At 36.7% G+C, this 25,078-nt stretch overlaps 4 protein-coding genes across 4 annotated transcripts in view; 1 reads left to right on the forward strand and 3 right to left on the reverse strand.

Annotated features, from left to right (window-relative positions):
- tk1 (thymidine kinase 1, soluble) lies at nt 1-3,629 on the forward strand. The gene is made up of 7 exons (XM_030134908.1): nt 1-160; nt 330-361; nt 778-891; nt 1,213-1,306; nt 1,409-1,498; nt 1,801-1,920; nt 2,211-3,629. The coding sequence occupies exons 1-7, from the start codon at nt 95-97 to the stop codon at nt 2,385-2,387; spliced, it is 693 nt and encodes a 230-aa protein (XP_029990768.1). The 5' UTR covers nt 1-94; the 3' UTR covers nt 2,388-3,629.
- Nucleotides 2,964-21,902, reverse strand: syngr2b (synaptogyrin 2b). The gene is made up of 4 exons (XM_030134897.1): nt 21,636-21,902; nt 13,847-14,084; nt 10,040-10,176; nt 2,964-5,073 (listed from the first exon to the last, which is right to left on the reverse strand). Exons 1-4 carry the CDS (start codon nt 21,744-21,746, stop codon nt 4,816-4,818), a joined length of 744 nt encoding a protein of 247 aa, XP_029990757.1. The 5' UTR covers nt 21,747-21,902; the 3' UTR covers nt 2,964-4,815.
- Nucleotides 20,613-25,078, reverse strand: part of LOC115419820 (Fc receptor-like protein 5) — a 19,072-nt gene continuing 14,606 nt past the window's right edge. The window contains exon 12 of the transcript XR_003935469.1: nt 20,613-20,624. The gene's annotated coding sequence lies outside the window, so the exon portion shown is untranslated. The remainder of the gene's footprint in view (nt 20,625-25,078) is intronic.
- Nucleotides 23,264-25,078, reverse strand: part of LOC115419805 (Fc receptor-like protein 5) — an 8,381-nt gene continuing 6,566 nt past the window's right edge. Inside the window, exons 11-13 of the mRNA XM_030134830.1 lie at nt 24,626-24,674; nt 24,451-24,516; nt 23,264-24,364 (exon numbers count right to left, since the gene is read on the reverse strand). Coding sequence (XP_029990690.1) covers nt 24,275-24,364; nt 24,451-24,516; nt 24,626-24,674 — 205 coding nt within the window. The 3' untranslated portion in view covers nt 23,264-24,274. The remainder of the gene's footprint in view (nt 24,365-24,450; nt 24,517-24,625; nt 24,675-25,078) is intronic.

Below are 25,078 nucleotides of genomic sequence, written 5' to 3' on the forward strand. Positions count from 1 at the left end.
CTTTAATTTAGAGCTGCTGCTCTCAATATCAAGCACGAAATCAGTTCATTTTTTTAAACGTTTATTTATTAACTATATATTTTCTTAATCTAAAATGGACTGTATTGATTTTCCAAGAATTTTTCCGAATTCCCCAAGGAAGGCCCGCGGACAAATCCAGGTTAGTGTCTTATTAATGTAGTGCTACTGCATTAGTTTAGCTAACTGGATTAAAATCTAATGCATTTAGTCACAGGAATAAATTAGTACGTTAACTTCAGTTTCCTAAATGTCTATTGACTGATTTTTAACCCTTAAGTTTCCCGATTCCCTCTGTCCTTTGTTTGCAGGTCATCTTTGGACCGATGTTTTCAGGCAAAAGGTGCGTTATTTTATTACAACCAAACAACACCGTGGTTCTTCTGTTGTTGCCAGTCGCTGTCACTGTTTTTCCTGTTAAAAGTATTTTCTAAAACAATGTTTATCTGTCATTCCGCCAAGACTTCCCGCCAAATGTCTTTGTTCATTATTTACCCAGCTGTCATCACTAATCTGTGCATTCAGTATGGTGCTGCTAGTTGTATTATTTGTTGTTTGACAATATTTAGCATATTCTGTACTTCATTTTCTACTAACTGCCACATGTTTATGATTTAACTGTAGTATGTGACTAGTCTCTTAAAGCACTTTTGGTCCATTCATTAATGCAGTACAGTATTGGTTGGATAGTGAGGTTAATACAGCTTCTGCTCTGTGTTTAAGCTGAAATAACTCATCTGAATGTGATTTTTGTTGCAGCACTGAATTGATGCGAAGAGTGCGCCGTTTCCAGATAGCCCAGTACAACTGTTTGGTGATTAAATACGCTAAAGACACGCGTTATTCTGATAACGGCATGGCCACACATGACAAGTAAGTCAACAGCTCTTATTTTATTTCCAATAATATCTTCTCTCTTTTTCTGAAGCTGAAGTAAATAAAAAAAATTGTTATCCTGTTGAACATTGTGTGTTATGTGCACACATCTGATCAAATGTATGAACTTTGTAAAGTCTACAAACTAGAGTTAATGGTGGAAAAATAAACTGAACAATTCCATCAAGTCTGGACAACAACAATGGAGTTCCAATTTATGTTTGAGAGATTTTGTGACGGCACAGAAGATATTCTCACTGTCATGCAGCAAATAACTAATATTACCTTTGATTTTCCATCACCTTTTTGGTGTTTTAGAAACACAATGGAAGCTGTACCTGCTAACTGTCTGGCAGATGTGCGTTCACTGGCACTGAAAGCCTGTGTCATTGGAATCGATGAAGGACAGTTTGTACGTATACTGTTACTGTCTCTTCTGTTAACATGACAGTACCTAGGTGTGATAATTTTGACACCCCTCACAGCCTAGTGATGTATTTTTGTGTTACTATAGTTTCCAGACACTGTGGAGTTTTGTGAAGAGATGGCAAATTCAGGGAAGACAGTTATCGTAGCAGCGCTGGATGGAACCTTCCAGAGAAAGGTGAGTGTGTGTTTGTTTTTTTAGGTCAGTGTCACACAGTGGACATTTGTCATAGTAACAAATGTCCACTGTGTGGATGCTGTGGGAACAGAAAGAGCACCACTGTGGATGCAGACACAACAAAATACCTCACACAAGGAGCCTATTTTTGTGGAAAATTTGGAACAATTACTATAGGCAGCTAGAAAATGGACAGTTCATGTCCTCTTATTCCTAACTATAGTGTCAGTTGTGTCTGTATAACGTAATTACACCTGTACTCATTTTCTGACAATGACTGTTGCTTGTGTGCATTTCTTCAGCCATTCGGAAGCATTCTGAACCTCGTTCCTCTGGCAGAGAGTGTGGTCAAACTCCACGCTGTCTGCATGCAATGTTACAAAGAAGCTGCCTATACGAAGAGGATAGGAGCAGAGAAGGAGGTGAGGAGACGGTGTTTAGGATTTGACGGGTCCAAACAACTGAAAAGCCACAGTGTGGATAGTATGTCATTGAATATTGCAAATGCATTATGAATTGCCTTAAGTACTGCCCACTTCAACAAAATCTTATTGTAGTGTTTTGTTTCTTTACTTAAGTAAATATTGATCATTGAGTCAGTTATCTAGCACATCTTGACTGGGGATGAAACCAGTTGAACAGTCTAGTAGGATGTGAGGAAGAGGCGTCTTTTTCCCAAACTTTACTAACCAGACAAATGTCTCTGTTAAAGGTGGAGGTGATCGGTGGAGCTGACAAGTATCAGGCGGTGTGTAGGAAGTGTTATGGAGGATTGGTGGATAAAGAGAACAGTGCTCCTTTCAGGGATGAAACTCCACCACAGGCACTGACTGGAAAACTTGTGGACTCTGGGATTCCCAGGAAGCTTTTCTCTTCCCTCCAGATCTGAGAACAATACTGAGACTCAGCTGAGCAATTTTTGAATGGTGTGGGAGCCCTTGCATCAGTGGAGGGAAATTAAGTCAATCATCCCGGTCCCTTTCCTTTTAGACTTATTTTATTTGTTTATGTTTACTAAACTATTGATGTGTAAGTGCACTTTTTTGCAGGAACATCAACTGTAAAATGTTTATAAGTTATTTTTGCTGTAAAGACTAGATTGCCTTATCTACATTTTCTTTTGCTATGGATCTGTTAATGAACAGTGGACTCAAACTGTATGGGTTTGAATAAACTTCTTTTTGAAGGATAAAAAAATTGTAAGAATTAAGATGCCAGTTAACTCCTTGTACATAATATTTTTGTAGAAACATTAATGAGTTTGTTTTTGCTTTTAGTAATCTGTGGTGTGAAACCCAATGCCCTCGCATGCTACTGAGGACCAAAATAACCTGTTTAAATCCAGACCAGCTCCACTGCAGTGAGCTGAAGGGTGGAATGGAGGAGTATATCTTCCATATACCATGTAAAACTGTTAACAGCAGTGCAGTGCATTAAGAACCCAATGTTAATAAGACACAATAGGCTGCGCACAGTTTTATTCTATAAAGACAGACTGATGTATAAGTTGTGCTGACTTGCACAAGAAGAAAAGAGCATGCAGTATGGTAACTTCCCAACTCCATTCAGAACATTACCAGTTTCTTATGCCAATCTGAATACAGTCAGTAGAAGCATTAGAAATCCAACATGATTAAAAGCTATTTGTTTTTTCCTGATGTCTGCTATGGGGACCTCAATAAAATTTTATCTAACAATATATTAAACTTAAAAAAAATACTCAAATCTAAACACTTACTAGTACACTAGTTCAAAAATCAGCATTATGTTTAAAACTGGAGCTGTTTAACTCTTGACACAAAGTCAAAATCACAATGTAGAGTCACTCACAGTGAGTAACTGCTAAAAATAACCACACAAATACTTTGATTTCCAGTGTACCTTGACAAGCAGATATTACTGTTTTTCCAGAGCATGAAAATGAGCAAAACTCAAGAAGAGCACTGATGACAGCTGTGATCCTCAGCTGTTATAAAACCTAAATATAACATTTATCTTCACTAAGGTCATGTTCAGTATCACATTCAGATCTGCACATAACTCCTCTTAAGGACATCATTTCTTCTGTATAAAGGTCTGCTGTGTAACACCAACTACATGGCATCTGTTGCAATAAATATGCTCTATCATTTGCACAGATCTAACTTCTGCTTCCAACCCTGTAAAACCTTTTGATTAGTCACCAAAAAACCCCAACTTTTAAGAGCAACTTTGGCTGAGACAAACCAGCTACAGTCTGAGATGTTATACTGACAAATGTACCAACTGGCATGAACAAAACAGAACAAACCAGCAGTCATTTAAGAAGTTTTGTGTGATTCTCAACCCTGGAGGATGAGAGGGTAATCTGTTGGTAAAGACTGTTAGATTAACATGGGGATAAATGAGACAAAAAAAAGACAGATGTCATAAATGCCCAGTTTGTGTGTTCACAGGCTGCAGAGGTTTCGCTGTCTGATAGTTAATAAATTACTGTTCAGCATGATGGTAAGCCTCTTGGGTAAGTGCAGTTATCTACATTCCTCTCCTTGTCTACTTGTGTGGTAGATGCAAGAGTTTAAAGGTCAGACACCTTTTCACATGGCACTTTTAACCTATTTTTACAGACCGAAATGTGGCTCCAACTTAACCTTCACAAAACATTTTTTTTTAATGGAGTGATCTTAAAAGCACTGTTGTATCCACCACAATGAAGGTTTCACTTGTAGTCCACAGATTGCTTGACACAAAGTGTATATTTCATGTATGACTTTATGATTATATGGCTATCAAAATGAATTGGATCATCTATACAGAGCCCTGTTTCACAAAATTAAATTAATCACAGTGATATTTGGCTTTGCAGTGGTCTTTTCCCACTGTACTTTATATTCCCACACATGCATGTGCTAAATTAAATTATTACATACTAAACTTTAAAGATGCAGGGATGTAAGAAAAAAAAAAAAAAATCAGGCACTTCCACCCATTAAATGGCAGTTTTGTGAAATCTATGTACAAATGCACACCAGAGAGTAAAGAGACTAAGTGGTGCTCTTATTGTCAAAGGTATTAAATGTTTTAATGTCACAGTGTGTGACCTTTGACCTCCTGGGTATTCTACCTATCCTCTGTCTATCAGCCCATATGAGGTAAAAGTTGTATCTACTGATAAACTCAACCTTCAGCCTGATGTCTTAAAGGTCTGAAAGCATTGTCCTCTTCTCTCGCTTGTAACTGCAGCGCTGAGTTGTAAAAGAACATGTAGAACCACATCAGTGCGATCTAGTCCTGGGTCTGTGCAGTGCAGTCACACCCCTCCCCCCTCTGTCGGGGTCTCAGTAGGCGGGTGGCTGGTAGCCCATGTCTCCCTGTGGCTGGGTGTTTTGGGTGAAGGGAGACGGCTGCATCTCGGGCCCACTGGAGGGGTAGACTGAGTACGTGGTGGGGGTGTAGGTGGTCGGGTTGTAGGAGGGAGGAGCATATGTCGGAGGGTACGGGGTGTGGGGTTCCGGCGTAGGTTCGGTATATGTTGGGATGGTGACTTCATTAACACCACGACGAAAACGAACCAGGGCAAAGTAGGTCAGAATTCCCTGCAGCCAAAAGAAAAAAGAGGAGGGGTTCAGGATTGGGTCCAAATCCATCAGACAGAAGTTCTACTGTGACCCTGTTTCCAACACATACAGCAGTGGAAAAGTTTTTGGACAACCCATGCATTTGTGATATATTACATTAGGAATCACTCTTAATATTAAATCCTGGGTCATTTGTTTCCAGTCAGAATCCCTTCAATGAAACACAAAACAATGGATTACCCAATAGCTGAAGCTTCATTCATATTAAACCAAGTTATGGTCAGAAAACACCGAAGGTAAGACAAAATACATCATCATCACTTCATTGTGCAACCTTTATTTTTGCTTTTTGTTGACTCGTTCAGTGAGTTTTAACAGTAGATAAATAATACTTGTACTGTTGTATCTGCTTAGTTTTATCTTAGTGCAAAGTTTGTCACTTATGAAATTATTCATGATATACACTGGTTCATTCATGTGCTTGTTTAGATTTTATTCTGTTTTCCAACAGTTGGACTTGTTGAACATTTAGCCGATGTTCTTCTGGTTGCGTGGATGTATAGAATATGTATATGGCTACAAGCATTGCATAGCATTGCCATGGCAACACAGATGGAACTGTGGGCACTCGGGGTAACTGGGATTAAGATACTGCATCGTTGAACTCTGCAAATTATTGTTTTATTCTCCACACCCACATACTCCCTTCTGCACATGCTCAGTTCCATTGAGGTCTAAACTGGATGCTTCAGCAAGATAATGAGACACATCCAGGCCACAACATGTTGAAACTGTCAAGACTTGAGTTTGTTTTTTTCTTGTTAACAAGAAACGAAAAAAATACATAAATCATTTGCATGTTTGTGTCTGATGCACCAACACCTTTAGAAACACAAAAAAGATTTTTCTGCAAATATTTAAATATAATATTTGAGACAGTGTAAAATTTTAAGGGTGTCTGAAAAATTCCAACAACCTCTGTGAATGTTCCACAGTGCTGCAGGATGTACCACAATTATCACTTATAGAATTATTTCACCTCAGGGCTGTGGGTGGAACATGCTGCCTTATACCCTACTCCAACTATATCACCTTTTAAAGTGAAAACTAAAACCTGTAGATGAGTGCGATTCATTTTACTATTACTATTTCTTTTTTTTTTTAAGTTTCAACTAACACACAGTATTATTCTTACTTTATCCTTTTTCAATGCTTAATTGTTAGAAATGATTATTTTGTTTTATTTGAATCAGTTTTAATTAACAGGTGTGTATGTTTTATTGGTCTACTCTTAATTTTAACTATTGTTTTCTGCATCTTTTTGTTGATTTACTTTAATGATGGGTACTGATTTTTGCTTTGGCTTCACACTTTGTGCTTCCCAATAAAATAAAATAAAATAAAAAATAAAATAAAATAAAATAAAAAGTTTTGCTTGCTTGCTGGGTATCAAACCTGGTTTTCGGATACTTTCATGAATTGCTTAGATGCTAATAAATGTAAAACAATTTTCTGCTAATGCTGTGATCCTTTTCAAGACCTACAGGTATGTAGTAATCTTTATCAGGGTCTGATAATTATTACGTTAATATTAACTTCAAGTTATGTTAAACAGCGTAGTTTTTTGGGATGAAATGGCTTTGCTTGCACAAAAATGCAAAATAAAATGTAAAAGGTGTAAAATCATTTAGGAATCACTACCAAAGCCAAGGTACTGGTATGAAAGTATTCTTTTCTTCAATCCCCAGCCTGTCAATGTAGAATCAATAATGCCGGATGTAAGATAATTTGATCACTATTATAGTTACTTTAATATTAGTAGTCTAACTCACTCTAGGCCATCTCAGTTCATTTCCTGACGCATGTTTTTGAATCTTGTCTTGTTGTAATGATGAAGTTTAACCAAAGCTATTTTTAATAATCAAACATTTTAGGTATTTTAAATAGAAAACAATAATCTACAAGAAAACACTCACATTTTCTGACTCATGTTTGATCATTTTTCCTCAAAATATGGTCATTTTAATCCTTCTTGGTACTGTAACATTTTCCATTAGGTTACTTGTATTTATTTTCTTCTTCCTATTCTTTTTCTTTTTATTACCTACTGAATTACATTGTAGTTTTTTGAAACTGCACTTAAATCTTGCTTTGCTCTATTTTAGGTTTTAATATACCCATTGTTTTAAGTGTTATTCCTCTTTTATTGTCTTGGCCTGTCTCTTATCATCCATAACGGCATGTTTTATTGGTGCCTTTTATGTTTTTGTTGTACAGCACTGATTTGATAAGTTTTATACCAGTAAAGTTTATATTTATAGTGTTGCAGATACAGTGTTTTGCAAACTAGTTTAAGGAGCAGTATAATGATGGGTCTTAAGTTTATCAACTCCATCTAAGACAAACACCTATATGGGGATCACAGATTTAACTTGGGTGAATATCCCTCTATATTTACACATCATTGAGAGGCAGTCAAACTTTGAGGAAATGTCTCTGAAATTAAAGATGGGGGTAAACAGGCTGTTCCTCAACTTCAGCCCAGCCTTGTGCATGTCCTTGGCATACAGCTTTATCTTGTAATATTATGAGCTGGGCCCGGGCCAAACATTTGGCATGAGAGTAATAAAGCATTTTTAACATCGCTACCGCCACCACACTAATACTAGAAAATTAGATTATTAGTATTATTACTATACCTCGTTGTGTCGTTGTTAACATCATTATCATTATTATAATATAATTTGCACTCTCACCCCCCCACACACACACACTTTCATTCACTCCCCCACCTTCCCTTTTCCCTATTGCCCTTAATCACTCTATATTGCTTAGTTGCTCTTTATGTTTATAATCTGTTTCATTGTAATATGATGCTGTCATTGTTGTTGGTCATTATTTTTTTGTTTGTTTGTTTATTTGCTTGATTTGTCTTTTTGTTTATTTGTTGTTGTTTTTTTCCTTTCTGTCCACTATGTCTTGTTAACTGTATCACTAATAAAAAAACAAAAACAAAGACAAAGCATTTTTAACTAAATGCGAAGGACAATTCAGGTGAAAAAGCTCATGCATTTCATTTTAAATCAGCGCTGTTGAGACATACAAGCTATAAATGAGTGCATTCATAGATGGGGAACGTAGTACAAGTATCACAACAGGCTGTAAATAAAGATGGACACAGTGACGATCCCAAAAAGTGAATCCAAGACATCTCAGTCTCCCCCTAGGGGCTGGCTGCAGTATAGCTTATAAATCCCACCCCCTCCATGTTGAACTGGCCTAAATATATCAAAGTACAAATCCATTAAATTTCAATTAATTTCAGTCTTTTTAGATTTCATGAAACTTGTGTTTGTTTATTTTTTCTTTCTCATTAGTTTGTTTTTTAAAAAAAAGTTGTTGAATGTTATCAGAATGGTTGATTAACAGCTATAATGACCATCTACAATCCAGAATCCAACAGGCACAAAACTAGAAACTAATCAGGCAGTTGGCAGGCGGACGTCACACCCCTCTGTCCCTACTGATACACAAATTTCATCACACATGGAACATGACAGCTCTCCTGACCACAAGGTTTTAGCTTCACTTTTGCACAATAGAAGGAAATATTGTCACAGTAGCTTTATCTTTATGCACATTATATGAGCATTACATAAGACAGCACATCTGTGAAAGAATCATAAATTGGAAAAATTATATAATGATCATATAATAAAAAATGAATCATAAAATGGAAGGTGTGCAGCAAACAACAGAGGTCTCCATCTAGCACCTACAGGTAGTAACCTCTAGGAAAACCTATTACGAACTATTCAGGTGTCAGAGTTGGAGCATAAGTTAATGCAGCAACGTAAGAACAGGCTTGAAATAAATGATCTAATGCCAAGCCTATTTAAATACTGGGAAATACCATTGATCAAAATAAAAAGTTGATTTTCTCTCAACAGTTAAACTTCCAAAACTGAGACCACCATCTGTGACTTGACACATTTATACTTTACATATGATAAAAATGTAAAGCGAAGTTCTTCAGCTTTTCAGTGACATTATGAAGGTCTTATTTCGACATGTAAAGGCTCCGTGGTGAATGTGTTCAGACACTAATATTGTACGCCAAAGGTTCATCATAATTTCCCACTTTGAGCATATAAATAGTGGCTTTTCCATTGGACATCTGTGCAAAACTTTACCAATATTTACTAAATGTCGAACAACCAGAAGAGTATAATGTTGCTTTTTCCATTTAATCGCAAATATGATAATTTGTTTGTTATTATCGCAAAATGACACGAGAAGTCATTCCATAAACATGGAGACGAACATAAATTTCACATTCATTTACAGATATACTTATTATTACTGTTATATATTATTTATTATTATATTATATTAAAGGTCTTTTCATTGCAGTTTTATGTGATATACCAATTTTGATATGCCTGAAAAACCACCTCTTGTCAGCTCAAAGAGTTAATAAAAAAAAATGAGAGTTTTGGCAAAACTGTCATGTGTTAGTAGGCAAATTTTTATGCGCAAGTTATATTCGCCCAATTTGAGGATCAATGGAAAAGTGAGTAATGGCTCTAATTTGTTTTGGAAAGGTAGAAAATTACAGCAGACAGTAATTTATTTGGACAGCTGAAACATCTACATACAATTTTCTATGAAATAAAAAAATTTGAATAGGATCTGTCCGAGTTACTGAGTAAAAGTATCATATGTTGACACTATTAATCATTCTTAACTATTCTGACAAACACTATAGAATAAACTAGTCCAGGTTATGCTTTTAACCTTCAGGATTTAGGTCTATGAGGGTGAAATGAGGAAACAATATGATTACAATACACAAGTGACATTAATACACAGTTAATTATCTCCAATAGTGGACAAATAGTGGTAAATGATACAAAGTGAAAGTTTCCCTGATTGACAATCATCTTAGAGGTCAAAGTCTAAACTGTCAAATGGTCAAGCTCACCCAGGTGGCGATAGAGAAGAATGAGAAGGCCACGGTAGCACGTGCAGCGTCCTCAGGAATACCACTGACATCATGCGTGCGAGCCCACTGACTGGCCAACAGGCAGAAACATACGAACCACAGGAAGGTCCACACCCCTACAACACACAGACGCACAAACACAACAAGACACAAATGACTGTTTTCGTCACTGCATGACAAAATATCCAAGTGCTCGTCTATTGACCCAGATAAGAAAAGTGAATTCAAGTGTAAACAGCAAAAACAATGTCCAGAGAATAAAACGGGCTCTCCTGTCGTCAGCAGCTTGGGAACCATGAGTTATGTCTCTAATGTTCCCTAAGAGCTGCTTTTGTTTCCTGGAAGAATGACTGACTGTGAACTGTGTCATTTACAGCTAATGAATATTTACTTTATGGAGATATGCAAAGTCATCCTCCTCCTCCGCCACGCTGACCTGTCATCATCTTCTGTGTAATGATGAATAAAACATGCCATACTCTGCCAACAACCAATGGTTTCTTTGTCCACATTATTAAAAACCCAGGCACTTCCTGTAGAAAAACATGCACACTGAAAGGCTGAATAGTAAAGTGAGGAAACAATAGTAATTAATGTACGCTTCATTATGGTACTATTGAACAAATAGTACAGTTTTGACAATTAGTATTATAGTAAATGTAGTTTTCATATGACGATTAACACGTTTAATGTGGTAGAAACATCAGTTTTTCACTCATTTGTAATGTAATCATTCACACTGTGTACAAAAACTATGGTGTAAGTATCAAAAAGCATTCTGTTGTAGATATTCTGCACATACAGTTCTGTGTAAAAGTCCTAGGCCAACATCAGGTTTGTTGGTTCTAATGATCACACGAATGCATTTCTCAGTCTCTGTTGTAAGATACAATCTGGATATATCTGAAGTATGTACAGCATCAGAGAAAATCAGCTTCTATCAAGCAAAGACATGGTACTTCATGTGACCTCTCTTGGCACTTAACATACCTTTAACCCTTTTGTTCAGATAATATGAGATTTACTGTTTTCATTTTCTGATGTTTTATAGCAGGTTTCATTCACCACATGTCAGATGTTTCTAACCGTTTGTGCTGCTCCTTGTCATGAGGTCAGAGGTCACAGTAATTAGTCACTTTAACCTTTAGAGCCCAATTTTTTGTTTGTTTTTTAAGGCTGTGCACATATTTCCTGTATTTCCTTGTTGTATGTGAAGGAAAGAGAATGAGAAGTAAATGTGCTTGTTCTCAAAAATAAAGTTCAAGGCGGCCTAAGTCTTTTACACAGTGCTATATGTGTGTCTATATGTAAACAGATGGGATATAACACCATATACCACAGAACAATATTAAAATGTACATGTATTGTTTCATAACAGGGTCTATCATTTATACTGTATGGCCCAAACACTCATTACAGATGGAGGAAGATGACAAAGCAAAGTTTCAAATGGAAGAGGATGAAATATGGTGCAGTATACAGCCTGGCCGAAAAAAAAGTCCCACATACAATATTCCACTGGACTGCCTTTAGGTTTAATTAAAGAATGCACTGACTGTGGCATTGATTATACTATGTAATGCTTATTCAGTATCACAATAAATGTCACAACATTCATTTGGACTCTGTGGTTTTCAATCCACATGTGAAATGATATCTCATGCTCCCTGAACCATTCTTGGTATTGTTCAGTTTTTTTGTTCTCTACAAAATGATGGTTCTTTCAGAAGTAAGAAGGTACTTGCTGCAACAGTTAGGGTTAAAGAACTTGTTGCAAATGAAATATTAATCACTGCAGTAACTGTCCAGTGGAAGGATTTTGGGGACTTTTTGGGGATGTGTGATCATTCTTATCTAATGAATAATTAGCACTTTATAGAACAATTACTGTATCATGTCATTTATCATAACCATGTTATAAAATCACATGTAAAAAGATTTTGACAAACAATTTGGCTATATTGACTAAATATTCTGTATACAGTATTTTGTTATATGTAATATGGGTTATACGTTAATTTTGCTTCTATATCTATATTATCTAAACTCCATTGTGTAATTATGTCAGTGGTTTCCAAACTTTTTCCATCTCAAGACCCAAAATTTCAAAATCTCATCTCATCAGAATTCAAATTAAACAATTAACATCATGAATAATATCATCATTTTAACAAACTCTTCCAAAACAATCTAGAATTAAATGTAAAGGTTTGCCATTTTACTTAATTTTTTTAACTTCTTTTTCATCTTATTGCATCCTTTACATTATTTCTGGGGTGTTTTCCCAGCATTATTCTCACACCATTTTTGCATCATTTTTTACATTGATATCATAGTTTCTGTCTTTCTTGCGACATCACTTTTTGTTGTTTTTGTGTGATGACATTTTCAAAATTTTTATCCTGTTGCATCTTTTTCATGGTTTTCCTCTTTTTACATCTTTACAACTGAGGTCTCTCCTCTGCTTTTCACATAGCTTTTTAATTAGGAAAAAAAAAAATCCACATATATTGTTGTTCACTGATAGTTGGTGAGCCAATAAAAGAAGCTACTTGGGTACCGACAATGGATTTTTAAAAAGACAGGAGTATGTAAAAATAAATTAATTACAAGGTTGAAAAAGAGTAGAAGCTGTAAACTCTTTCTGCAGTAAATCAGCCTTTTTAAACATTAGTTGCTCTGTCCATATTAAAGGTTCAGTGTGTGCTATTCAGATCTACTGGTCCTGCTCCTTCTCTACATGCAAACACCTCATTGTAAAGTAATGAAAAAAATTATTCTCACTTCTGTGTACACTAACATAACCATAACTGATAAGAATTTATTCAATTTCTCCAATTAAATCCCCCTAAATCAGTAGTGGCTCCCAGCCTTTTTTGGCTCATGACCCCATTTTAACATCACAAATTTCTGGTGACCCAGGACATTCAAAACAGAGACTTTTTTTTTTTTTTTTTGCTAAAATTAATTTGTTTTTGATCATGTAATAGTTTGCTTTACTATGTTGCAAATAAATGTTAATTTTAGACGACATTTAGTCTATATAATGTATATCATTATGGATGGAGGCACAAAAGCCAGGTGTAGATTACTGCACAAAGTGAGAATTTTATTTTCCTTGGTCAGGATATGTACAGTCAGTCCAGCTTGGATTTACAAGGCTGACAATTAATACTGAACAAACAATAACTCAAACTATGAATTATGAAAGAGCTGCAGCATCTGAAACTGACCACAATGAACATTTGAAAGATAAACAGTACCACAGTGCTTCAGTTTCAGCTTCAGAGTTTGTCATGACTTTTATGGATTGTGATTGTCTCTCTTAACTCAGTTTTTATTTTTATCAATTACTAGAAATTTCAGGCTACCCTACGTGGGTTGAAAAACACTGCCCTAAATCTTAACCAATTGACCGTTAAAGAAATATAATAAAGTATATCGTCACATAAATTGTCTGCCATCAATGCATGATTACAGCAATAACTTCATCTTAAAACTCCCTTTCTCCACACACCATTTCAGCGGTTCAGTCTATTTACTCAGTTGTATCATGTAAAAACAGGTCACTTCCTGACAAACCAAGCTGTGGCTCTAAAACAAGGTTAAAACAAAACATAAAACACTTTGCAGAACTGAAGAGAACTCCTACATTTTGTGTGCTCGTCACCACTAGAAGCCACATCCACATTTCATGGACTGTTGTTATTTGATATGAATTTAATGAGTAGTGCACATTTACAGCATTCATGGAAACAAGGGGATGTGGTTGGTGGTGCAGCTCACCTGAGAAGCCCAGGTCTGCCATCACAGCATATTTTCTTTCTTGTGCACTGCTCATGAAAGGCAAGTAAACATCCAGCACAAGGAACCCAACACATGCCAGGAAGCCCAGCACTCCGACACTGACAGCATACTGGCACGCCGAGTCATTCTGGTTGAAGATGCACTTGGCATGTGAACTGGTGGGAGGGTTGATGTATCCCTCTGTCGTGATGCAGCCGAACACCACAATGGCAAAGACCTACAGAGAAAAAAAAAAAAAAAACAGACATACCGATGAACACAGGGCTCATTCTTATTCCTTTAGTGTCTCACATGATTCACAGAAACACAAGTAACTGGTTTTTCAAGTTTACCATTAACAGCCTACATATTTAGTGTTACTTAGCAAAATGCATTCCCTTCGTCCTTCCAGGCAGAGACATGTAATAAGTAATGAAGGGGAAAGTAAAAGTTAACTTGAAACATGCTTGTGATTGGAAACCTACTGTCAAATCTAACTTTACTCCCTTGCTTTAATGCAGAAAAACTTGACCTTGTTGCATCTGATATTTGCTGAATCTTGAAGATGCATCAGATCAAATATCAGATGAGTGAGGTTTAATACAATACAAATAGAGTTTGTTTCCAGTTGAATTATCACATGGGAAAATAAGGAAACAGGTGAAGCTTTTATCTACTCTGAGCAACACTGAAACTGATCACATTTTTGTTTTGGAGCAATGTGGAAAAATGCTTTGTCCAGAGACTGAAAATGTTCATGAATTGATTATTGATTAGTCAAAACGGTAAGTATAATATTGTATAGTCAATTCTATGCAAATACAAGAACACAAACACACTATGAGCAACCCAGATAAATATAAATAAAAGGAAATACGAGAAAAAGATGAAAAAAAGTAAAAATAAATAAGAATAGACACCCCTAATCACCAGCATCCTGAAAATCATAATTTTAATTCTTTTACCTACTGTTACACATTATAACATAGCACCTCTTAGTCTTATAGTACTGACAGATGTCACGTGTTTTATTATGGACATTGTTCATCTTGACGATCAGCATTTCATAAGAAGGATTCTCTGTCATAGATTTAAGACGTGTTTTTAAAAATTCTATGGCATACCTGTGGTTCACCCACTATTTCATCATTTTTTTTATTATTACCCCACTCCCTGAAGGGAAGGCAAGGGGTATTGTTTTTGGTTTGGTTTGTTTGTTAACACTCCAGCAGCAAAAGTATTGGTTGAAATCATACCAAATTGGGTTTATAGATTGTCAGTGACCCAGAATAGATCTGATTACATTTTGGGAAAAGTAGGTCAAAGTTCAAATTCTTTATGAATTTTAATTTTTTTTCCCCCCATTTACTTATAATGGGTGAAATTTCAAATGTCCGTAGCAGCAAAACTATTGGTTGAATTCATACCAAATTGGGTTAACAGACTGCCAATGAAACAGAATATATGTCATTACATTTTGGGAAAAGTAGGTCAAAGTTTAAATTTTTTAATGAATTTTTAAATCCCCCCCCCCCCCCATTTACTTATAATTGGCGCTGTTTCACATGTCCGTAGCAGCAAAACTGTTGGTTGAATTCATAACAAATTGGGTCAAAATGGCCAAAATGATCATTACAGTGTTTAGATTAAAGACCTTGTAAGTTCTATCAAAGACATCAATGTACTGGATTGTTGAGGTACGAGCTGAATATATTTACGCTGACATTCGGGTGGATTTATGTGTCCACTAGAGGGAATAGTGAGTCCCTCTGTCAGTCTCACAAGGTGAAGAAAACTAACACCATGGGGCCTTTAACCAAAGCATCAGAAAGTGACCAGATGGGATGAGAAGTGCTAAAAAAACAGCTTTTAAAGTCAAAGAATGTGACAAAGTAATAAAAGCCGCAGAAGCACTGTTGTTGTTTTCACCACTGGACACAGCTCTAACTGAAAAGAATGGAGTTTGATGCTGAAATCACAGCATTTATTCTACATGGGTGAGTTTGATTCTGAGGCTTATGAAGGTATAAAGTTATTATGTAATGTTATTGTCTTTGCTAAGTTGCTGTTTGTTGATCCCTGGTTCAGACTGAACTGTTCAGATCTGACCTCATTTGGATGATTCTAAACAGATCTTTGGCTGCAGTTATTGAGTAATTTGTCCATATCATCCAGCCATACAAAACAAAAACATTAAACTAGACCAAATTAACTTGTCTCACTGCAATGATGTGACTTAACATGTAGTTACAAGGCATTTTCAAGAACCTCTGTTGACTTCTACTTCAGCACATTATCAGAGCTCTATCTGTTGCCTGGTCCCTCTGACCGTCCCGTGGTCTGCTGTTGTCCTGCTCCCGTTACCCACCTAACCATGTGACCTACTTCTAAGTGCAGCTGCCTGCCATGTGACCGCAGAGATGCCACCGGCTCCATAACAACACTCATAATGAGCTACAGAGGAAGATAGAGAGATGACTGTTAGAGGGGTGAGTGGGAAGGAGGATGAGGTGAGGACAGGATGAGAAACTAACAAATCATCCTGAGAGAAAAATAAGGCAGAAGAAATCAGTGAGTTTTAGACAGCGTTGGACTGACAGATGAACAGATGGATGCTGAGTGACAGATGTTAAACGGACGCAGAATGTCCCATATGTGCATGATGCTATGGATGACCCTCCTCCTTTTGTTGGATTTTTTAAAAACAACAAATACATTAATGTAAATATATTGAAAAAACTGTGAGTTCTCCATTTCATACCCAGCATGTGTCAACTATTTGACTAATTTCCTATTTCGGAGGAAATATCAGGGTTTAACCATAAATTAAGTGACCCACAACTACTTTTGCAGTCTTTCAGGAGGAATGACAATGCATCATGGGACATGTAGTCAGCGTGACAGAAAGATTCATGTGCAGAAGACACACAACTTTATTTAATTAGTAATAACTTTCCGTTTCAACAATGTTTGACTGTTTCTTCATCAGTACAGAAAGAACACCTTTGTCTTTTGTCATAGATGCTGGTTCATTAAAGTGAGGTAAAAATGTGAATGAGACAATGAGTAAGAAGTAGTAGGAACATATGTATGACAAAATTATTCAGCTTTTAGTTAATTCTCAGCCAAATCTTAAACATGGTGACAAAGGTATGTGAACCAGTAGAATTATCAGGTCATTAGAAGAGGACTTCAGAGTTTTTTGTCAGAATTAGACATTTATCAGTTATATATTTCAGTCACTGGTATGACAGTTAAGTGTGAGAGGCCCTCGAGGTTGAGTGAATGGCTAATATAATAATGATATTTTCTAACTGGAAGAAGACAGTGGCTCATTAATCTGCCAATATCATGCCCCCTGAGAAGAAAAAACAAAACAAAACTGCTGTAATGACCCCTCGGCCCTTTTGACAATAAGGTCTACCCTGCATGATACCCCTGTTGCTCTCTGCCCCCCTACCAGTATCACTATCCCCTCACCTCATCTGTGCTAGGTTCTCCTATGACCATGCACTGACCTTGAAAGACCGAAAAATGTAAGTCAAAATTGCCGTCCAAATTTTGTCGACCCCAATTTGACCTTGAAAATTAAGGTCAAGGTAGACAGCCAAAGAATTTCTCCAAGAGCTTCCCAAGATGCACCTTAATACCAAACATGAAACAGATTGGATGATTTAATGAAGCATATTTGTGTTGACAGCATTGCCAAAGGCCAAATTTGATGTATCAATTCCAATTTGACCTCATAAATGAAGGTCAAGGTTGCCCAAAGAACTCCTCCAAGAGCTTTCCAAGTGGCAACTAAATACCAAATATAAAGAATGTCGGATGATTTGGTGAGGAGTAATGGCGTTGACACTGACACAATGCCAATTTGGCTGATGAACAGCCGAAGGGTAAAAGGTTCAGCTGTTAAACTGAACCTAAAACCAAAATAATAAATACTTAGATCAATCCATCAATCCATACATTCATCTGAAAGTGAATATCAAAATAACCATAAAAAATCTGGGCAATTCTAAATCCATCAGCTTTCCCAGATGAGAAACCTGGTACTATATGTCAGCTACTATCACTACTAGATAGGTTGTAAAACTAAATAAACTTCTTCTGATTCTCTCATTAAGTTGTTCTGGTTCAGGCACAAAAAGTAACTGTCTTAATCAGAATCAGAATCAGCTTTATTGGCCAAGTACGGTATATGAACACATACAAGGAATTTGGCTTCAGTTTTTCTTAGCTCACAACGTATAATTTCAACATAAACCCAAACACACTTAAATATAGACCAAATATAAACAAACATTCGACTAGAGACAAGGACAACAATGGGTTGAGAATAGTTAAGATAAATATGAATAAATGGGTAGATGTGTACAAAGATCTGGTCTATTAAAAATATATGCTAAAATTTACTTAGAGGGTCAAATGAGTGGCCATTTTTGTCAACAAAAAAAGTTGTAAGAAATGCATAGAACTGTGTTGAAATAATGCTAATACATTTGTGCACAGACTACTGATATTATTTGACAGTGGAAGCTATATTTTCAGAAATACTGGATTTTGAATAGCACGTGTATGTGAAAACTTTTGCTGGTGGACGGACGTGACATTACCCATGATGATCTGGTCAGTACCAGTACTTTATTAGTAATAAACTTATATACTTACTATTGCTAATTATCCTTTTATTCATAAATGTTTGTATTGTGGATCTAAAACAATAACAGCTGACACAAAAACACAAAATGTGGCAGTGGACGGATGTGACATGGTTGTTACGGATCCCATCATACTGATGCTCGGCAGCCATGTCACCATTTCCACAAATGATCCCTGTGCAAAAACTAGCATCATAATTATTTATTGTATAGTTTATCATCATACTAAAGAGTGACTAACAATATAGAATTGTTATTTCTTTATAAAAATGCTTATTATTAGAAAACTGTTGATTTAAAAAGTGACGTGTGATATTCTTAGTGTATGTATTGGCGTAACATAAGCAGGATGGATCAGCACCATACTCCATATTGTAACCTGTAAAAATAAAACATGTGATATGTAGTATGTAATCTTGTAAGAAAAATTGGAGAATCTAAAAGAATAGAATATTTGTTTTTCAGGTAAATTCAGTTAAAATATAATTTGGCCATTTGTGGCATGAAAATATAGCATTAATTGTGATGAAATTGGACATTTTTGACCTGAAAACATAGTTCATATGACCATCAACATGTTGCAACAGAACTGAAATCCTGTAAATTTGTATAACTTGCATTTACCAACACAAAGTTCGTTTGGGGATTCACTTCTATTGATTTCTTATGCACAAAGGCATAAATAAGACCTCTAAGCAAATTTTAGACCATATATTATTTACAGTGGATTTATATTGTCAACTGTTAACTGGAGTCCTGCAGAAATGCTGTGGAATGACCTGAAGCACGAAGTTCAGGTAGAGAACTCAAACAATTTCACTGGAGGGTCAAAACACAGTCATGTCCCGTCAGAGAGTGAACTTTAATTGATTGCCATTCCAACATTTATTTCAATATAAAGCTGCTCCTTGTTCTGGATAATCCCTTATGGTCCAGCTAAAGTAAAAATGAATTTAAAAGTAAAAATATGGGTCATTTAACAACACTAATCTGTCAAATTGTCTCTAAAATGTTCCATCAGAGAGATTTCGAATACCGTGTTTTGGCCCTGGATTAGAAACTGGTCTGAGACGTGGAATGAGCTGAATTCCCTCTGAGTCAACAACAGTTACTGGCAATGTTTAGGTTACGTTATAGCAGCAAAAGGATGAGTGTCGCATCAGTAACTGAAGGCCCAGGTAAGACTGAGATGATGTTCAAATTAGAACTGTCATACAAACAACTGTGATTAATGACATTATTGTTTTGGTGACAGGACTTCAGCTCTCAGGTTGAAGGCGTTCTCTTGACTTTGGCCCTCAGTTGTCATGGAAACGGCCCACATTAAACACAAACTGAATGTTTTCCAAAACAAGTGTTTACGTTGAATCCTGAAGTTATTCTGGTCAAAAACAATATCCAACAAAAAATTAAACCTTAAAACAAAACTCATGTCAGTTGACTAAGTGATAGAAGCGCACAGATGGACATGGCTGGGGCACATCTGCCATATGACATCTACATCCATTACAAGAACTGTCTTAAGATGGACACCACAGGGAAGAAGGCCAAGAGGGCAGCTCAGAGAAACATGGAGAAGAACCGTGGAGAGAGAGAGGTGAGAAACCACGGCTTCTCCTTATGAAGCACCAAGGATAGCAGCAGACCGAGCCAGATGGAGAAGCTACATACTGCCTCAAGCACCAACAGGCTCAGAAGATGATTAAGTAAGTATTGTCTATTGTGTAGAAGTGGGAGATGATGTGGAAATAATCATTACATGTTACTTCTGTTACTTTCTGGTTTATAGGTGAATGGAGATGGGGATTATATAATAAATGTGACTGGCCAATAAGTCATATACACTAATATACTTATGTTTTAGTTTAATTAGTTTACCTTTGTTTAGTGTTAGGGCACATTTATGCAGAAAAGAAAGAAAAATCAAAAAGGCTTCACAAACTTTCACTTGTACGAATGTGTGTGTGTGTGTGTGTGTGTGTGTGTGTGTGTGTGTGTGTGTGTGTGTGTGTGTGTGATTAGCGATACACATTCAGCAGGAGGTATCACCTTACCTGTCTGTAGGCTGCTGTTTACCAGCAACACACACATAATCTCCCACTATTACACACACACTCCTACAGACACACATCCTCTTGAAGTTTCCCAAACAGTCGACATCTGTGGTAACCAAGGACACATTCAGTCTGAGCATTCATCTACCATACAAACCTGCTACACTGTACAGGTTACATTGTGTGTTTTCTAAGTGGCTCACAGTCAGTCTAGTTAAACCCACTCTGATCAACAACACACACCTAACATCTACCCTCAACAACTACACAGATGATTTCAATTTCATGTATATATTTAGGAATTCTTGTCAAAATGAACATTAAGTTATTTTTCTTTCCAAGGAAATTGTCAAGGACAAATAAAACAGTTCTCGTTTAATCCTTAAATGTGTGTGTTGACAGTTATCCATAGGTTGTGTTGGATCATGTTACCTGTGTGGTTGAATTCCTTTTGGACTTTCCAGATCACTCCCTCCTAATCACAAAAACAAATCTAAGAAAGGTGATTTGCCTAGCAACAGGTGACCAGAAGTGAATACAACTTTCCCTGGTCCATGAACTCTTCTCTATGGAAAACCCCCTTAACTCCATTACCTCATTATAATGAAAACTATAAAAATAAATAAATAAATAAAATTTTGATCTATGTCAAATTCAAAACACAGAATATTGTACTTTCTGGTCTCAGTGTTTCTATTAATCTAACCTCTCTTTACTTATGGAGCACGACCTGAATAAAGTCTATATTTTGTGGTTCCAAAATAGTAGGCAGGCAGAGTAGTGAGAGTTTTGCGTCTTTGTGCGGTGACAACAGCAGTGTTGACCTGTGCTGTCACCGAGCTGCTGTCACACACCAGCTGCCTGCAACATGACGCCCCGCAGAGACTCTGCACATAGTAGCCTGTTGTTCTCAATCACACAAGCCCAAGACTCCACAAATATGTCATTTCACCATCCCACAGTGCACCGGGAGCCGAGCCGGACGCACCTGTTCACTCGGACCTTTACGCACAGCCATCCAGGAACCAACAGTCACACACACGGGCTCAGCTCCTCCGTACACACTCTCCTTACCCAGCTCAGTATGCGCACAATGGTTTGCGGCTGTCGGACAAACTTGTAGAAGTCGAAGCCTCCTCCTGCGAGCGAAGCCCCGTACGCTGTAGCACCGCCCGTCTCCTCCATATCTCCACGGAACAAAACTCTCCGTGTAGTGTGAGTCCACCTGGCAGGACAGGACAGGACAGGACAGGACGCACCGGCAGCTGAACTAAACTAAAGCCTAAACTACTGCCACCTTCTGCTGTTGGACTCTGACGAGGCCAGGACGCGTCAGGAGGAGCTGCGCACTGCGCTCTAGCAGGCGGCTGCGCGTCACATGGGCGGAGTTCAGCTGCGTGTGCACCGGGCTGAGCTGAGGAGACTCTCAAACCCACCTCACACAGGCTCCTGATGGACCGGTTGTGTCAAACCTATGACCCGCGGGTCAAAACCGGCCCGCCAAAACGTCCAATCTGGCCCACGGGATGAATTTTTGAAATGCAAAAATGACACTGAAGACATTAACAGATTTTAGTTAAAGGTGTTAAAATCATAAGCTACCAACATATCTGTGTAACTCAAACATCTGTGTACCTTTTTGCTGTGTTTTACATATTTATTTTTACTTTATTTTTAATCGTTTTTCCCCTTATTTATTTATGTATTTATTTATTTATTTATTTATTTATTTAAGTGTATATGAACTTACAGTTATGCATATGTGTACATATATATGTACTTGTGTGTATATATGTGTCTCTACATGTATATGTTTGAAGAGGATTTATATGTAAGTGTATGTCTGGCTGTATATACATTTATCCAAGGTCCAATACTGGGGGTGGGTGGGATGGGTGGGATGGCAGGTGGATAAGAATTGGATACAACACTTTCATGTTCAAGTTGTATGTTTCTTTTTGTGCATTTGAAAACTGAAAAGAAAAAAAGGACCTTGATCAAAAAAAGGTGTCAAAATCATTTTAGCTCAGGTGCCACATACAGCCCAATTCAGTCTCAAGTTGGTCAGACCAGTAAAATACGATCATAATAGCCTATAAATAATGAACCAATTTTTCTCTTACATGAAAAAGTTTACATATCATTACCCTCATAACATAACTGACTAAGTCATTTTCCCCCAGACATAGCCAATGATGTAAAATGAAGCAGCAATATTAGGAGAGTAAAGTTGTTCAGATATCGCAATCTGAGAAAAAATATATGACATGATCTTGAAACGGCTGCAGGAAAGGTGTAAATTAGGTTTAGTTTCTTTCTGCTCCATTTCAAGCAACATATATGGAGAAATCTGTGGATCTCAAATTTCATACATTGTTGGCAATATGAATGTTAGAAATAAATTGTTCATTTGTTCATTTGTTCATTCATTCATTTTTTCAGTCTTCTGAATCTGTTGAAAGCTAAAGCCTTCAGTTGGGGTCAAAGGAATGATTGCAAGCAGTGAAACTATTAGTCATGGACTTTTAGTCTGATAAACTCCTAATTTACCCAGAATTCAACTGAACAGTTTGTGTAATAAATGCGTATAGACATTTATCTGAAGTCTGACTCAGATCCAGTCCTTGTGAAACTAGTCCCTGGAAACAACACAGTCTCATCCCTCAGGGTCCTTTATAGAAACTCAAAAAAGGCTTGAGAGATACAGTTTCTTCACATTTTAGTAAAATAGTATGATACTGGAACATTTACATCTTTCTGAGCCAGGAGTTTGCCGTTACTTACATGCAGAAGTGCAGTCAGATACATGATGAACATTAACAGATTAAAACAAAATGTCGAACAAATGTTCTAAAGCACATAATGAACATGGTCCCCTGGTGATGTCACTGATGGTACAGTGCAACACAAATCTCTTACAATGAAAAAAAAAAAATCATACTAATCACTTTCTTGACTTTGCCCTTCCTTCTTCTTTTCACTTCTTCGAAATGTGATTTATTTCATAATTTCAGACAAAACTTTTTGCTGTTGTCACTGGTGTGACACATTTTACTGAGGAATTGTAAAAAAAAAAAAAAAAAAAAAAAGCACAAATAGCATAATTTAGTGGATATAAGCTGCTATGACTGACAATATGTGCTCTGATCAACTGTAGAGGCCCTTTGCAGTGAAAATGTTACCTTATAGAAAATAACAGAAGAGAAAGTCATTCATTCATTCATTCATTCATCTTAACTGGAGTCTATCCCAGCCGCCATTGTATGAAGGTGGGCTACACCCTGGACGTGTCACCAGTTCATCGCAGGGCTGACAAACAACCATTCACTCCCTTACATCTGTGGGCAATTGAGTTACATAATAATATTGTTTACATAATAAACACACATTTAAGAAATGCTTCCACAACAAAAGTAGATATCCTTGCCTGCAAAAAAATAATTTCAATCATTGGTATTATTGTTGCATAAACTTGGTGTTTTATCACCTGGTTGTCTATGTCACTGCTCTTATTAGTGCTCCTCCAATTTTCAGCATGCTTTATTGTTATATTTATTTTCTTTTTAATTGTAGCATTATTCATGTTTTATAGATTAAAACTTCTTTCAAGACAATGCTGCTGTCCGTCTGAGCCAGGAGTCAAAAGGGGATGTTTCACTGAGTAGTGGTTCTTGTTGAGGTGTTTCTGGAGGAAACAGTTTGACCCGTCAGGCTCATAGAACTGCTTCATCCTCCTCTTTCTCCTCCATCCTCTTCCTCTCTGCTTTAATTTGGGGCCATTCATCTACAGATGATTCAGACACCTGAGAACACAACAGGAAACACTTTGACTTTATATTTTATGTAATTTAACGATTGGGTAATATTCAGGTCACATGTTCAATCTCACCTGGTCAAATTCAACTGCTGTAGTTGTCCTCATTACATCAATACCCTCAGAGTAATCTGACAAATCCTAGGATATTGACAAAATGTTTAAATAGTTTTTATAATCATTTATTATGTAAATAAACTGACATACTGTGTCTTGAATAATGACAGGAAACACTTCATTAATGTCTTACCAGCTCATCTTCATATGCTGCCGTCATTTTCTTCATATTCAGGTGCAAGCTAAGATTAAAAAAAATAAAAAATAAAACAAAATATTAGCTGAGCAAGGACTGTTCAAGTGCAGCTGAATAATATTGCCTGTTTGATCTATTCAGTTAGGACATTTTTCATAACTGTCATTGTCACAAGGATGTAATGAGTTACTGTCACTACACAAAATGAAACTTCTGAGTTTTAACATCTTCACATTCTTGTCAAAATGTGTAAACTATCAGCAGCCAACTAAATGCATGTACTGAATCATACAAATAACCTTTGTTACTTAATGATGTGGTAAGTTAATATGTACAAGTAATGTATAAGGTTTTTGTGCATATTATAAGTTGCTTCATTACCACAAAAATGCAAAACCATAGATGCAAAATCCACCAATTTTTGATTAATCTTTCCATCAAACCAGTTAT

The sequence above is a fragment of the Sphaeramia orbicularis genome, chromosome 1 (assembly GCF_902148855.1).
Source record: "Sphaeramia orbicularis chromosome 1, fSphaOr1.1, whole genome shotgun sequence".
NCBI classification, from domain to species: domain Eukaryota; kingdom Metazoa; phylum Chordata; class Actinopteri; order Kurtiformes; family Apogonidae; genus Sphaeramia; species Sphaeramia orbicularis.